Consider the following 16,743-nt stretch of genomic DNA (forward strand, 5'->3'; position numbering starts at 1 on the left):
TCATTAAACTCAGTATTACTAACATTTATCTATATTTTTAACTGTTTATCTACATATCTGTTATTCTTAAACAGATCTATATTTTTATTTATTTTTTCCTGTTTAGTGATGTTTTAAAACCAGATTCCTTGTTGAACTGTTTGTTTTCTGGAGACAGCGGTAAAGAATCACCTAATCCAGCAAATTGGTTCCAATTAAAAAAAAATGGGTAAATATTATTTTTGAGATCCATAATAGGTTACTCTTATTTAAAGAAAACTATTTGCCGTAGACTACTTTAGTAGAACAAAATGTTAATATAAAACTAGAACACATTTTTTTAAAAATTTTTTTAAATTTTCTCCGTTTTAGCAATCCATCTGGTCAGATTTTCAACACTCAGATGGTAGACATAATGTAGGTGCATGATTTTTCTTGATCACTAGTTCTAACATGAAAATAAACATAACTTTCTTGTAAAATTAATAATTTTTTTTCTCTGATTTTGTGGTATAAAATTTCTACAGGCATAGCAAAAGGAATCACGATTGTTGGTACGCTGATGTGGCATTTTTCAAAAAAAATGTTACATTAATAATAATAATAATAATACTAATAACATTAATAATAATAACAGACCAGACATAACCCTTGTGGACAAGATGGAAAAGGCTACCTACCTGATTGACATAGCGGTGCCCAACACTAGCAATGTCCAGAAAATCCATGAGGAAAAAATTAGGAAGTACACTAACCTGAGACATGAGGTTAAGGAGATGTGGCATATGCAAGGAGTAATGACCATCTCGATCATTGTGTCAACCATCGGTATGGTGCCAAAGACTCTGCATAGCAGCCTAGCAGCAATAGGTCTCCCAGAGAACACCTACAAGGAACTCCAGAAAGTTACAATCCTGAACACCTGTAGGATAGTCAGAGAGTTCCTCGACCAACAGTAACACCAGATATTACAACCACCCTGTGTATTTGGTAGCAGTACCCATCGTGGAGTGGAATCCCTCAATCAGGGAGAAATAATGTAAGAGCAACAACAATAACAATGTTAATGATAAATCAACAAATAAATGCTTACAATACTTCTTTCATTAATATAAAATACAATTTATGATATATGAGGTGTAGCTATTAATTAAGGAGACTGCATGTACAGCCACTACACATCAAATGCCACCTGTAAAACAAAGGCAGTTGACCTTGAACTTTTTCTTAGTTGTCTCCCATGTTCCAGTATGTTCATTCACTCTGCTGTGAAATAGGCTTTCATTACCTCAAGTTTTTGCAGTTTGCTGGAAAAAATGATACACAAAATAATCAAGCAAAGAACCAACCTCAAATTCTTAACAAAATGAAAGAAAATACTAACCAAAAGTTATGAGTTGTTATGTCAAGTTTGAGAAAGATAAGTGTCAAGAGCTCATGTGTTTGAATGGTATAAAAGATTTTTAGAAGGAAGAAAGAACGTGAAAGACAACAAATGTGAACAGGCTCTCCAGCATCCTTGAAAACTGACAAAAATGTGGATAAACATGATAATCAGTCATTACTGATTTATCATGTTTATCCACATTTTAAGGGCTGATTAGGCGCCTCCGTAGCCAGGTGGGCAGGAGCGGCAGTGCGTAGCACATGCTTCTTGATTAGACCGCGGTTCGAGCCCGTGGCCCCCAAATACGGAGGATGCGGAAAGGTCAGGGAATGACCACTGCATATACCCGGAGCAATATGGCCTTAGTTGCTAATGCTCCTAAAAACCAAATAACAAACAAACAAGGGCTGATTAGAAGTGATCATCATTTAAGTTTTAGAATAGTTGCATCAGAACTCAATATGGACTAAGAAACAAACAAATTTTAACTGAAAATTATAAACATGTGAAAAGTGTGTTCTAAAAAGGTGCCAATAGTTGCATCAGAACTCAGTATGGACTGAGAAACAAGCAAATTTTAACTGCAAATTTTAAACATGTAAAAAGTGTGTTCTAAAAAGGTGCCTTGTATATATATATATATCATAAATTAAGATCAAAGAATGAGAAGACTCTGGTTTGTGAAGATATTTCGAAAAAAATGCAATTGTTATAGAGCTATTTTTTGAAAACTCTGTGTATGGAAAATATGCAGAATAAATTTATGTTTGTGATTTCCAGTTAGATAAGGAAAAGTCTTTTATGCCAGTAGTAGAACAATTTTTTTATTTTTTCATCTAAAGATGATAGAATACTTTCATATAAGTAGAGGCAACAGATGAATTTGACAGAATGGGACAAATATTTTAAGCCAGATGAAATCAAAGAAAGGAGAAGAAGAGTCCAGATTATGAAATCTCTTAAAATGAATATCCACAATTACATATACACAAGTGCCTCCTTTGAAGTGAAAGTAATTATAGTGAATAAATAGGACAAATGAGATGGGCAGTGGTTGCAGTAACTGATATTGAGATTCTGTTAGAAAAAGTAAATGGGGATTGGCAGAGTGTAGATAGAAATGGACATCATTGAGATTGCAATTGAGAAACAAATGAAGAAATTTTTGTGGGGTTTAGGTCTTTACACAGATAAGCTTGTTCTGTTAGTTTGATTATTCATAATGCCTAGATGTAGATAAGGTAAAAGTTGGTGAAAATATGTATGAATTAATTTTTAGATATAGCAAAAACGCTTCAGAAATAAAAATGTATACAGGGTATCTCAAAAATGATGGTCAATAATTTAAATGTAAAAAGTACAAACTAAAATAAGCAAAAAAAAAAGTCCCAGTGAACGTCGGGCCGCAAATGAACTGTTTTCGAGATAATGCGCATTTTCTGTTAAGATCTGCCACTGAATATGGGAGCACTAGTTTAGCAAAAAACTGTGAATCCTTTGCTAAGGGTAGTTTTATTAAACATAAGATAATACATTTTTAATTTTTGGTTTCAACACTACAGAATTTTACAGATGTTACACGTTACAGGATGTTCTTTCTAACACCCTTTCCTCAACTTCAGATGTTATGCTTCTGGACCTACCTACTCGTACTCCATGTGTGAAGCGCCCATGTTCTCCAATGCGTTGGTGTACCCTGATGAATGTGTGCCTGTTTGTATCAAGAAACATGCAGCCTCGAGTGTGGACTGCCGTTGGCTTTACCATACATGAAGTGCATGTCCGCATACTCTTCGTTGCTGTAACCTCTTTCCATATTGACTATCCTTTGATGAGTACTAGTATGCCTGCTATGTCTCAGAGCATTGAGAGAGAGAGAGAGAGAGAGAGAGAGAGAGAGAGAGAGAGAGGAAAGGGAGAGAATAAGCATAACCTAACCTAAACAAACAAGTCAGTGGTGGATCCCAACTAGAAACGTGCAATACCTCGAAAATGATTCACTTAAGGACCCATGTTTACTAGGCTTTTTTTGCATATTGTAGTCTGTACAGTTCGCTTTTGAAACACCCTATATAATCTCAGGCAAATCTGTTTGATAAATGACTTTAACATTGAATTGTTTTTTGATGTGGTCACAGTGAAGCATAAATATAATGAATAAATTAGAGTAGAAGTGAATTGAGTTAATGTTATTGCCAATAGATTTTAGGATGATTATTATTACTTTAAATCTGTTTTATGATTGTTTCAGTATATTTATTAGAAAAATGTTAAAAGAAATATCCATAATTAACTTGGTAATAGTTTCCTCTTAATTCATTTATTAAACAGAAATGAAGAGTTTCCATTTACTGATTCAGAAGCTGGACATCCATATCTCTGGGCCCAGAGATTAGCTGGATTAGAGTTCTTGCTTGCAGATTTTGATGATTTAGAAGCAAAACGCCAGCACCTAGTTAGCGCATCCTGTGTGGAAAAAATTATTCTTGCTATTAGGGATCGTTTAACATCCCGAGTATTACTTTATAATCATCTGTTATCTTTGGGTAATATTTCTGTTAATTTAAAAACACACTTTTAGTTGACCAATAAGAACCTTTTAATTTTCTTGTGATTTGTTGAATTAGAATGAAAATTAAATATTATACTATAAAAGTTCTTAAAATACCTGCTTTCTGGTAGTTGAACTCTGAAAACAAATCCATATCAAAAAATATGTAATCAACAAGGGTTTATCACAGCCGTCTTTTACGTTACAATAGCATAAATTCCATACCTCAAATAGTCCTCCGATTGTTTTGGTTCATTAGAGTAAACTTTTTGTATACTAATAAACCAAAGCTATCACAGACTGTTCAGAAACAAATCAGCATATAGCAAAGTACAGCATATATAAATAAAAGAAATAAATTTTCTGTTTATACTCCGGGACGACCAAACGGTCAGAGGAGTTCACAAGATAGATAGATTACAAGAAACAGCACCGTATTCAGCAGTCACGGGCTTGAACCCCGGTCACTCAAGGCATGTGTACTTATGCACCCGCGCGCCTGACCACTAGGCTACGGCAGCCTTCACACCGTACTCTGCCATATAAGGAATCCATTGTGGAATTTTGGAAAATATGCAAAATTTGGTATTAGTAATAGCAAAAGGCAAGAAAGCATCAGACTTATACAGCATCAGCTATAAAAAGAAAAACAAGGGGGAAAGAATTGGATCATTATGTAATGGATATGTGAAAGCTGTGGATAACCCATCATGTTGCAGATGAACAGTACAAGTACTTTGCATTGATTTTTTTTCAGTAAAAATCTTCACAGAGAAGAGACATTGAATCAATGAAGCTCAGCAGTGTGGAACTAATGACATTGAAATTAGAGAAGATTGTTTATTAGAAAAACTTTTGAACTCAATGGCAAGTATGCCTCTTGGAGTTTTGATAGCATATACACACAGTACAGTTGAGGGAGATGACGAGAGAATGCATTGAACAGTTATATTATTTATGAGGCATCATCTCAGGGGAAACTTCATTATTTCTTTAACCCCTGACTCCATTATTTTTTGAAACAGATGTCAAGCTTACAAGTCTGAAATTACTCATTTTGCCCTTTTATCCCCCCCTCCCTTTTTGAATAGGAGAGAGACATTTTTCACATCTCCAGTCTATGGAGACCCCTATGCTATCAGCCTCGATTGCCTTATTTACTTTTAGCTTCAATAATTCCTCCTCCTCCACTTTCTTTTCTATTATCATTGAATCATAACTCCCAGTTACATTTAGGTATGCTTCTGGTATTCCCATCCCTAAAAATTTCTTCACATGTGAATAGGTGCATTATGGCTTGCCTATAAAAAAAAAAAAAAAAACAAACGTGAATATAGATGCAAAATATTTATTCAGGATTTTTACAGGATCATCAGTAGTTAGGCCATTCATATCCATTGGATGGACTAAAAAGGGTTATCCCTTTCCTTCTAGTATTAACATAAACAAAGAATTCTATGATACTTTTCTTTGCCAAAAACTTTTTTATAATCAACATTGGCTTTCCTGGTCCCCTTAGTGACTTGTTTGCAGACTAATTTACACTTATTAGGATTCTGTGTACCCCAATAATTTATAATTATCTCATGTATTTTTCTTCTCTGGCATTAATTTTATCACTTCATCTCACATCTGTTTATCTATAAAATTTGAAAAGTTCAGGGAAATAATCATAGAAGCCACTAAGCTTCTCTGATTACTTCCCTGAACATTTTTAGTATTTCCATTTGATAATAGCATTAGTTGGTCCCACTAAAGAAAATTTATAACTATCTAAGACCCTTTCCCAATACTTAGGACCATTGTAATCACCTTTGCAAAAGCAAACCCCTCATCCCTTCCCTTATTCCGTTGAGAGTAGTTATATCTTTAAATAAATCTCACATCATACACTTATGATTACTGCCACCCAATAGTTTCTTTACCTGAAGATTTCTTAATGCACAAGCCACCCAATAATCAGATCAAGAAAATTAATATCTTTTGTTATCTCTTTAGCATGGTATGTAACACATCCAGTAAAACCATTCATGTTCTGCTGCTGACTGACTGAACAATCCACAGGTTCCAGTCTGTATCTGGAAATTTAAAATCCCCTATAGTAAGACATTCTGGTTTACTGGCCTGTCTGTTTGCCTATATAGTTGTTCATTATACTCATCACCATCACAGTCATTTGGCTTATAATATACTTCTCTCATTTTTTGTTTTTTCAATACCTATGTCAAACCATACTGACTTTACAGTTACTTGCTGTTGGCTCATTTACACAGATGGTTTGAAGACTGAATCAGCCATGGTAGCAGTAATGACTTTTCTGTTTCTGTACCTCTCTGATTCAAATGCAGTATCCATTCAGTGAATGATAAACAATCAGATTAACCTTGGAAAACATTAACTGTGCTTCTAACTCTTCTTCTAGGATTTATTATTTGAGCCACTCATTCTCTGGACATTTGAGCCAAAATGTACTGCTTCCAAGAGGTGCAGTAGCAGCATTACAAAACAAGTTCCATCTTTTCATCCCATCATGAATAAGATCAGCTCTCATTTGATGGATTTCCACAAAAATAGTTACTGAATTAAATTCTGTGTGATACTAGGACATTCTGGCAATTATGGTCATTATGCAAAGCATCCTGTCAACACTATTTCAGTTCATTTCCATGCATCATATACATTACACAAAAAAAAGCTTCTAAACAATAATGGACATTATTCTGACAAACTCAACACAAACACAAAACTCAACGCATACAAACATGGCTAAAGACAACAAATGGTGATGACTTAAAATGCTATAAGGAGCTGAAAGCTGCAGCAAAACGAAAAGTTGCAAGAGCCAAAGCTGCACACTACAATGACTTGTATGATGAATTAGACACACCTGGAGGCACGAATAAGATTTACCGACTAGCTGCATCATGTCATCCCTCAACCCTGGGCATTGAACACATTGTAAACATCAAGAATGAAAACCAGCAGCTGCTGCGAAATCCAGCTGATATACTATGCTGCTGCTGCTGTAAGGACTATTATATGTAAATATGCATTGAGGAATACCCGCATCTACCAATCCCAACTACTGTGGTGATTCCAGGATCCTTGCTCCCCTGTCACAGCTGGCGAGGCAATCATCAGCTGTGTCAGGGGATATAGCAGCTGCAATTAGTAAAATGAAGAATGGAAAAGCGACAGGCCCAAACAATATACTAACTGATGTCTGGAAGCTACTAGGCTCTCAGGGAGCAGAACTCTTCTCAGTCTCATTTAAATCAATAAGATTGACTTTAATGAGACTGAGAAGAATGAAGTGCCAATAAGCTGGCAGACAAGCATCACAATCCTAATCTGGAAGAGCAAAGATGATGTTAGCGACTGCTCGAACTACAGGCCTCTACTATGCCACACAGTGAAGATCTTTGAGTGCATACTCGACGCATGCATCTGTGATATTATCACAATCTCACAAAATCAGTGTGGCTTCGTAAAGGGTGCAGAACAGTAGAAGCTGTTCATGCTGCATTTGTTGATGGAAAGATACCATTAAAAGAGAGAAGTGGTTAGGTCAGAGGCTTTTTCTCATAAAAAAAGCATTTGACATGAGCGCATATGTCACACACTATGATCCCATGGACTGTCTTAAATCTACATCCACTGGACCCCAGCTGCTGTACCAAAATGTCACCAACTCAGTCCACTGTGCTGCTGCGTGAAACACGCCAGGGCCTTGAACAGCAGACACAGGAATGGAAATCACGTATGGATAAGTTCGGATTGCAACTGAACATCAAGAAGATAGAATATCTAAAATGTGATGCCCAGTCAGATGGCCCAATTACAATCGACGGACAGACATTAAATAAGGTCACCCAGTTTAAATAGCTGGGCTCATATGTTTCCTCTGATTGTGACACATTACAAATCATCTGGATGCGAGTCAATGCAGCCTGGCTGAAGTGGAAGCAAACTATTGGAGTCCTGTGCGACTGCAATATCCCAACATACTTAAAATCAAAAGTTTATAAGACTCTCATCAAACCAATGGTGTTGTATGGGACAGAATACTAGCCAGCAACAAAGAAGCATGAACAAATCCTGCATGTAATGGAAATGTGAATGCTCAGGTGGTCACTCGGCCTGACTAGACTTAACCACATCAAATATGTGGATGTATGAAGGACTCTTGGTATAGCCCCTATACATGAAAAGATGCGTGAAGCATGCCTGAGGTGGTATGGTCATGTGCATAGCAATGACGATTCAATAGCAAAGATGGCACTAAACCTCAGAAGGTAGGCGACTATGTGGACCACCAAAGAAGTAATGGCTCGACCAACTGAAGGAGGCTATGCAAACTATTACTATCAAACTAAGTGATGCTGCAGACCACATGAAGTGGTGAACGAAGTGCAGACAAACGGACCCTGCTCTGATGCGGGACAAATGCTAGGAAAAAGAAGAATTCCGACAGACTCAAATAAATAATAAATTTCTTGGATTAAATAAAAACTCTGCTGTAGATCTATAACTTCAAACAAAAAAAAAAGTAGTAGTACTTGTTAGAACATGCACAGGTCATATCTTCTTTATGTATTTCTTTCTTACATCCCCTCCCCAGTGGGGAAGCAGGATGTAAAAAAGAAATATAGTCATTTCCAACTTAAGTGGACTTCAAACCTTGAAATCTCTCTGTCTCAAATTTACTAAAATTATTTTGTTACATGAAGAAAATTCAACTGTTGGACAATTTATAAACATGATCTATTAAATAAATAATTTGTTGTATTATAATTTAAGATTGGGCACAATTTATCCCTGATAGCAATTGTGCCATTAATATATACACTGTATAGTCAAAACATTATGCTGCATACTTAATAGTGGGTATGTCCTTCTCTTGCCACCAGAACCACTGCCACACCGTGAAGAATGGACTCTATAAGGTCTCTGAACTTTGCAGTAGGTACGTTGTATCATGTTACCAGGATTGCATCCTGTGCATCTTCCATAGTGCTAGGCAAAGGATCCAAACGCTGTATCTGTAAAATCGCCATAATCCTAGAGATGTTTTAGGAATTCATATCCAGTGAATTTAGCGATCAAAGAAGCACATGGAAGTTACTTTTGTGTTCAGCAAATTACTCTAATATAGTAACAGAAACATGACAAGTGCATTATCCTGCTGGAACACACTTGTGCCAGGAAGACAGTCACTGTGAAGGGATGTACCTGAACAGCCACAATGGACAGGTGGTTTTTAGTATTCAGAGTGTAGTCTGGGGGGGGGGCACCTACGTAGCCAGGTGGGCAGGAGCAGCAGTGCGTAGCACACGCTTCTTGATTAGACCGGGGTTCGAGCCAGTGACCACCAAATATGGAGGATGCGGAAAGGTCAGGGAATGGCCACCGCATATCCCCGGAGCAATATGGCCTTATTTGCTAATGCTCCTAAAAACCAAATAACAAACAAACAAACAACAGTAGTCTAGGAGTATGGAGGCTCCAAGAGCTTATCAGGGAAATGTCCCTCATACCAAAACACTGCTGCCACCCATTTCTGTTGGGCCAGGACAGAGTGATTCCTCTCTGCAGTTTGTTGCTTTGCCCTCCATCTGCCATCCACATGACATAAGAGGAAACATGATTCATCAGAAAATGCAACTTTTATGTTTTTACAGTCTGTATGCATGGATACTTTAACTGGGGTCTACTCCAGGGGCCCATAAGAAGGAGGGTTCATTGAATTGTGCTCTTGAAAACACTGCTCATCATCTCCTGTTTAAAGTCAATGGCCAGTTGTTCCACCATTTTTCAGTGTTTCAGTTTGTATTAACGAGATTTTACTATAAAAAAACTACTTTATTAGAGCTCCAGAGGAAGTTATCGTTAAACACAATTGATCAACATATTTTTAATGGAAGAAACTGGAATGTTCACTTCTTTTTTTTTAATACAAGGTGTGGCTATTAAATAACAAGACTATTGCAGTAAATTAAGTATAATGAAATATTTTGTAACTTACGAGTTATCCCCTTCAAAATGTGTGCAAGCTTTGGGCTTGCACACATTGTTCCATACATTTCTTCCAAGCAGAGGAAACACTTCTGTAAGCCCTTATTAAGACTTCATTTTTTTTTTTTTTTTTTCTGAATATCTTCGATGGTCTGAAAATAGGCTCCCTTAAGTACACCTTTCAGTTTTGGGAAGTGAAAATAGTTAAAAAGGGCTATGTCTGGTGAGTAGGATGCATGTTCATACACAGGGATTTGTTTTTTGGCCAGAAACTGGTGATCAGACAGCATGTCGGGTGCTGGAGCATCCACCATTCTTCCACATTTCAGGTCTCTTCCTTCAAATATTTTAATATAGTATTGTCAGAACTTTTGGTGTAGTATGTTTGATTTGGTGGAATGTATTCAGCAATAATAAATCCTTTAATAGCAAAGAAAAGAAGAAGCATGGTTTTCATTTTTGATTTTGATAATCTTGGGAATTTGTCTTTCATTACATTGACTGCCTTTTAGTTTCTGAGTCATACTGGAACAACTGAATTTCATTGTAAATAATTACAGTACTCTGAAAGTCTGGATCTTTTTTTTTTTTTTTTTTTCCTTTTTCTTTTCTAAAACATCTTCACAAACTTGGAGTCTCATTCTTTGATCTTCATTCAAAATTTTTGGTACACACTTTTTTTTTATGCCTAATTTTTAATTAAAATTTGTCTAATTGTTTCTTTGTCTGTATTGAATTCTGATGCAACAATTCTAATACTTAAACAGTGATCACCTTTAATCACTGTTCTTACCCAGTCCACATTTACATTGGTTTTTGTGGATACCAGATGGCTTGGTCATTCATCATCTTCAACATTCTCTCTTCCTTCTAAAAATCTTATGCCATTCAAACAGGCAAGCTCTTGGCATAGAATCATCTCCATAAACTTGACCTAATAAGTCATAAGTTTCAATTGGTGTTTTCTTTAGTTTTATTAAAAATTTGAGACAATTTGTTGTTCAGTTCTTTTGTCTGTCATTTTTTACAGCAAACTGCAAAAACATAAGGTAATGAAAACCTGTCTCACTGCAAACAGAATTAATGTGTTGGAACAGTATTTGGCAGGCAACTATGGAACGGTTCAAGGTTAACTGCTGTATCTTTGTTTACATGTGCCCAACCACCACACACACTTGGTGTGTGTAGTGGTTAGACACATAGTCTCATTATTTCATAGCCACACCTTGTATATATATATTTTAGTAGTAGTAGTAGTGGCAAATTGTCTAGTCCTTTGAATTTATTCAAACCATCCATAAAAACCGATGGAAGCTTATTCCAAAAATTAACCACTCGCTAGCTGAAGACAAACTTCCACACATCTATCCTGCCACCAAATACGGAGGATGCGGAAAGGTCAGGAAGTGACTACCGCATATCCCTGGAGCAATATGGCCTTAGTTGCTAATGCTCCTAAAAACCAAGTAATAACAACATCTATCCTGCACCCATCCTTCCTCAACTTAAATTTATGCCCCCTCGTGTGTGGTCTCAGCAAGAGGAAGAATGCTGTTCACATTCAGCTTACGCAATCATTCAAGACCTTAAGCACCTCAATCGGATTACCCCACAGGCACCCAGTCTATAGACGCAGTTTGCAAAACTGAAGCCTTTCTAGGTAAGTGTGCCCTCACCCATAAAGGGATAATTAACCTCCTTATCCTTTCTAGCAAAGTTTCTGTTATATTATTGACAAAACCCCATGAACTGTCCTGACAGCACGTCTACACTACGCAGAGAATTTCATATGGGACTGCACTATTATCCCCAGGTCTTTTTAATTTTTTACTATCCTGAGCATTAGCATTAGTATATAATGCAAGAAAGCAAGCTTATGCAGCATCAGCCAAAAAAAACCTCCCATTTCACCCCTCCATTCGTTCCAAATGCCTTTCCAGCTCAGCCTTAAATTTATTTAGGCTACCAACTTCCATAACAAAAGATGGAAGTCTGTTCAACCAATCAACTACTCGCTTGCTAAAGGCAAATTTCTTTAACTTATCAACTGTATGGTAGTATACAGTTATTATTATTAATAGCCATATGGTGCAAGAAAGCCTGAGGCTTATGCTGCTCCAGGAAAAAAAAAAGTTCCCGAGTTACCCTGAGACAGAGAGAGAGAGAGTCAAAAGTAGAAGGAAATCACCAAGAAAGAGAAGAATGATGATATCCAGCTCGGGACCCTGGGTGTGCCAAGCCCATACTCACCAGATGTGAGCCCCTGGGGTTAAGTTACTCTGAAATTACTGCTACCCATATGCAGTACCTTGCATTTGTCAATGTTACACTTTGACTGCCATTTCTCAGCCCATCTATCTAATTTTTCTAAATCTTGTTGCAGTAGCTCACCCTAATTATTTTTGTTAAATACCCAGCCAACCTTTGTATCATCTGCAATCTTTGACATTAAGCCTCATAAATATTGAAAACAGTAATATACCTTCATAAATATTGAAAACAGCAATATGGCTCAGCACTGAACCCTGGAGAATCCCACTGATAACATTAATCCTCAAAGAGCAGTTCCCATAGATAACCACTCTTCTTCTTCCACTTATCCATCCCTTTATCCAAGGGCGCCTCTGTAGCCAGGTGGGCAGGAGCAGCAGTGCGTAGCACATTCTTCTTGATTAGATTAGACCGGGGTTCGAGCCCGTGACCACCAAATACGGAGGATGCGGAAAGGTCAGGGAATGACCACCATATATCCTCGGAGCAATATGGCCTTAGTTGCTAATGCTCCTAAAAACCAAATAACAAACAAACAGCCCTTTATCCATAGCAGTAACTTGCCCTTAAAGCCACATTGCTCCAGTTTATACAGCAGTTTTTTATGTGCAACAGTATCAAAAGCCTTCTTGAAATTCAAGATATATAATATCAAAATTATTTTTTGCCTCCAGTTCCTTGGTCACTGCATCATACTATCCTTCAGGTTGGACAAGATCGCCCCTTAGCAAATCCATGCTTTGACTGCAGTATAATTGCATTCCTGTCCAGATGGTCCTACATTACTTCTTTAACTAATGACTCTGTTGTTTTTCCTGGAACAGATGTTAAACTGACAGGTCTGTAATTACTCATGTCACCTTTTGATCCTCTTTTATGAATTGGTTGAATGTTTGTACATCTCCAGTTCATAGGAACCTATCCCAGAATCCAAGGATGCTCTCATAATTATGGCTGAGGGTTTGGTCACCTCTTTTAACATGATTTGATAGTTCCCATTCAACCCAGATGCCTTTTTTATGTTCAGCTTCAACAGTTTTTCTTCCTCTTTCCTTTCAGTTATCACAAAGTCATTTAGCTCCCCATTGGAGTTTAATAAACTTCTGACAAACCCCTCCCATAAAGAATTCCTCTGTGAATGTAGATCCAAAAATTCTTCTGTGAATGTAGAATTTCTTCTGTGAATGTAGAATGAATGATTCAGGCTTGAATAAGCTGAGTGGTCAGAAGTGCAAGTGCAGTAGCACATGCTCTTTGAATGGACCGGGATTCAAGCCCGTGACTGCTAAATACGATTAACATTTGTATTGATTGATTTATTGTAAACTCTACGGACCTGGTGGTCATCCTGGAGTATAAACAAGAACATTTCATTGAGACATGTGGGCATCTATTTAGGTCTAAGCCTTGAACAGTATTTCTTCATTGGTATGAAAAGCCTAGTAGCTTCTTTGATTACCTTCCTGAATGCTTCCTATTTAGAATTTGCTGTTGGTAACATCATCAGTTGGTTCCACTGTATAAAATTTAAAAACTATCTGAGACCACTATAGTCACCCTTACAAAAGCAGAACCTTTCCCTTCACAGTAGTTAGTTCTTTAATTAAATTCCACATTAGTACACTGTGATCACTGCCATCCAGTAGGTCTTTTACCTACAGATTCTTAATGCATGTAGAATCACTACCGATAACCAAATTAAGAGTATTGCTTCCTCTTGTTGCCTCTCTAACATGCTGCTAAAGAAAACAGTCATCCAAGAATGCTACAAAAGTCTTGCTTTGTGTGTGAGTGACCCAGCCACACATTCCAGTCATCTGAAAAATTAAAATCCCCCATTATAAGACATTCTGATTTACTGGCCTACTCAATTTCTCTGTATAGCTGCTTGATATACTCATCACAGTCAGGCCTATAACACACTCCTACTCTCAATTTTGTCTTCCCATTGCTTATATCAGGTGCCTCCGTAGCCAGGTGGGAAGGTGCAACAGTGTGTAGCACACGCTTCTTGATTAGACCGGGGTTCGAGCCCGTCACCACCAAATACAGAGGATGCGGAAAGGTCAGGGAATGACCACCGCACATTCCCGGAGCAATATGGCCTTAGTTGCTAATGCTCCTAAAAAAAAAAAAAAAAGTGCTTATATCACACCAGACTGACTCAGCATTGCACTGGTCATCCATGTTGACTGGATGCACTGTCTTAAATTTAATGGTTTTTTAGCCAAGAGCATAACCCCCACACACCTCGTCCTGTCTGTTCTTCCTTTATACATTGTACTTACTCCCCATATTCAAATTGAGGAAAGACAGTTGTAGAATAGATGTGTGGAAATTTGCCTTTAGCCAGTATTTGGTTAATTGCTGGAACAAACTTCCATCTGTCGTTGTAGAAATTGATAGCTTAAATAAATTCAAGGAGATACTGGACAAACTTTTAGAGGGAATGGATGTGTGAAGTAGGGTTTTTTTTTTTTTTTTTCTCCCGCTGATGCTACATAAGCTCATATGCTTGCTTTCTTGCATCACTTGTCTGAGTGATACCATGTTTCTGCTATCCCTACAATGTCTGCATTTGATGACTTAATCAGTACTTCAAACACATCAAATTTATTTACACTGCTCCCAGAATTAGTGTAAATGCACATGTTCTTACTCTTAGCTACCCTCACATAGCCCACTATTCACTGGTTTCATGATGGCCTGAAATCCTCTGCATCTTGTTTTTGAGGCTGCTGCATTTTTCAATAGAAGCAGTGCAAGAATCATCATCACCTGTGCGCCTATAGTTAATCTATTGGTCTGTATATCCCCCCACCGAGTTAGAAGTTCTTAGCACTTTGAAAATATACTATTCAATATACACAGTCATGGAAGTCCTAGTGCCAAACACACCCACCCACCCACCCCACCTTTTATGCTATGTGAGAGGTGTAAGTGTGGTGTTTCCTAGATATTAGGTTGGGTGGAAAGGGGGGTACTATTTGTGGCCCTTGTGCTTGACAGTTGTCATCCCCTCATCTTCTTTCTGTGAGATTTCGTTGAAAGTTCAGTAATGTCGCTAACCCTGTGACATCTCAAGACATTCAAGAAAAAAATCAACATGCTCATGCTGCTAGGATTCCTGTAGTACCAGCTGCAGTATTAACAATCGTTCTATGACAGAACCAATATTTATTTTAGCTTACTGCATGCCTTTAATGCTTTTACTTAGCAGTAAAGATTAAGTGTTAGAATAAAAATAACAGTTCAATGAGAATTTTCACCACATATAATTTTTACTCCTTGACTATCTTTGCCAAGATTTCTTCTTTTGCTATTTTAAATTATTAAAAGTCTTCGAATTGTTATATGAAAGAGCCTTCAGGCTCCTGCCAGTATAATATCACAGTTCAATTTGATGACTGCCCCCCCCCCTAAGAATCCGCAAACATTCCAAATGTGGTCGTGGTGCAAGCATGAATAGTAATTTTTGATTAAAATGCTGGAGAAACATATTGTATAGGGGTAAGTTATTTAGTGCTTTGCATTTGCGCATTACCTAATGCCAATGAAATAGAATAATTGCTGATCTTATGTGCATTTATATTTTTGTTGTTAATGTGCTTATCTTATCTGATTATAAATATATGTTATGGTAGAAAATGGATCTCTGCCACTGCCACCTGAAGCATCTCCACTGTTTCCTGCCAAGGTAGCAGCTCGTCTTCGGGAATGGAAAAGGGCATCTTGGGATGATGTTATGGTAAATAAAAGTTCCTCTTTATTCAGATTTTGAAAAATATTTTTGTTTAGCATGATAAAATCTTTTTAATTGCACTGGCTTACAGATTTAAACTTGTGGGTTGGCAGTATCTATTTCATTACCTTCCTTAAGTTCACTACATTTGCTTCAAAATTAATCACTTTTTTATTTTGTAAATTTTATTTAATTTATAAAAAAAACAATTTGTGTACATTTTTCTGGTAAGATGTCTAAACATAAAACTTCTATTTGAGGTTTATTTCCAGGTTCAAGTAGTCAGTTACAGTGTGTTGAATAACTAATCAATTACATAACAAACAAAACAGAAATAAAATAAAGAGCAAAGTTTATGAATTTCTTCAACTTTAACATGTAAAAAATATATATATTAAATTGCATATTTCCTTTCACAGGTCAATTTAACAGTTAATGTAACAAAATGCATAACATGAAGCAGGCCATTCTGATCAAATAACAGATTTCTTCTGCCTTTTTTAAGAGCATAAGCCAATGAATAGTTAATAATCATTCCAATTTTTAGTTGATGGTCTAGTGTTATATGAACAATTTACAAGCAGTAATAGAACTGGTGTGCACAGTTTATGTTCAAAATCTTCCTTCTTCTACCGAAGAAACAAATAAAATGACATGCCATTTTCTTCATTCAAAGAAAATTTAATGGCTGCAAATGTTATTACATAACATTGAACATATTTTGAAACCCTTATTTGTACAAATAAATGATATCTTCGTAAGAGAGGCTGAGAAAACTTCTCTTAAGAAGTAGAAAGA

General features: G+C 36.8%; 1 protein-coding gene across 2 annotated transcripts in view; it reads left to right on the forward strand.

The window, feature by feature from the left end:
• thoc5 (THO complex subunit 5) overlaps window positions 1–16,743 on the forward strand; it is a 388,780-nt gene that overhangs the window by 266,025 nt on the left and 106,012 nt on the right. For both annotated transcript variants that reach the window (XM_090373524.1, XM_090373522.1), the window contains exons 13-15: window positions 107–208; window positions 3,698–3,912; window positions 15,848–15,951. In XM_090373524.1, the coding sequence (XP_090229650.1) occupies window positions 107–208; window positions 3,698–3,912; window positions 15,848–15,951 (421 nt within the window). The remainder of the gene's footprint in view (window positions 1–106; window positions 209–3,697; window positions 3,913–15,847; window positions 15,952–16,743) is intronic.

This window comes from Mastigoproctus giganteus, chromosome 5 (genome assembly GCF_048544385.1).
Source record: "Mastigoproctus giganteus isolate SK-2022 chromosome 5, ASM4854438v1, whole genome shotgun sequence".
NCBI classification, from domain to species: Eukaryota; Metazoa; Arthropoda; class Arachnida; order Uropygi; family Thelyphonidae; genus Mastigoproctus; species Mastigoproctus giganteus.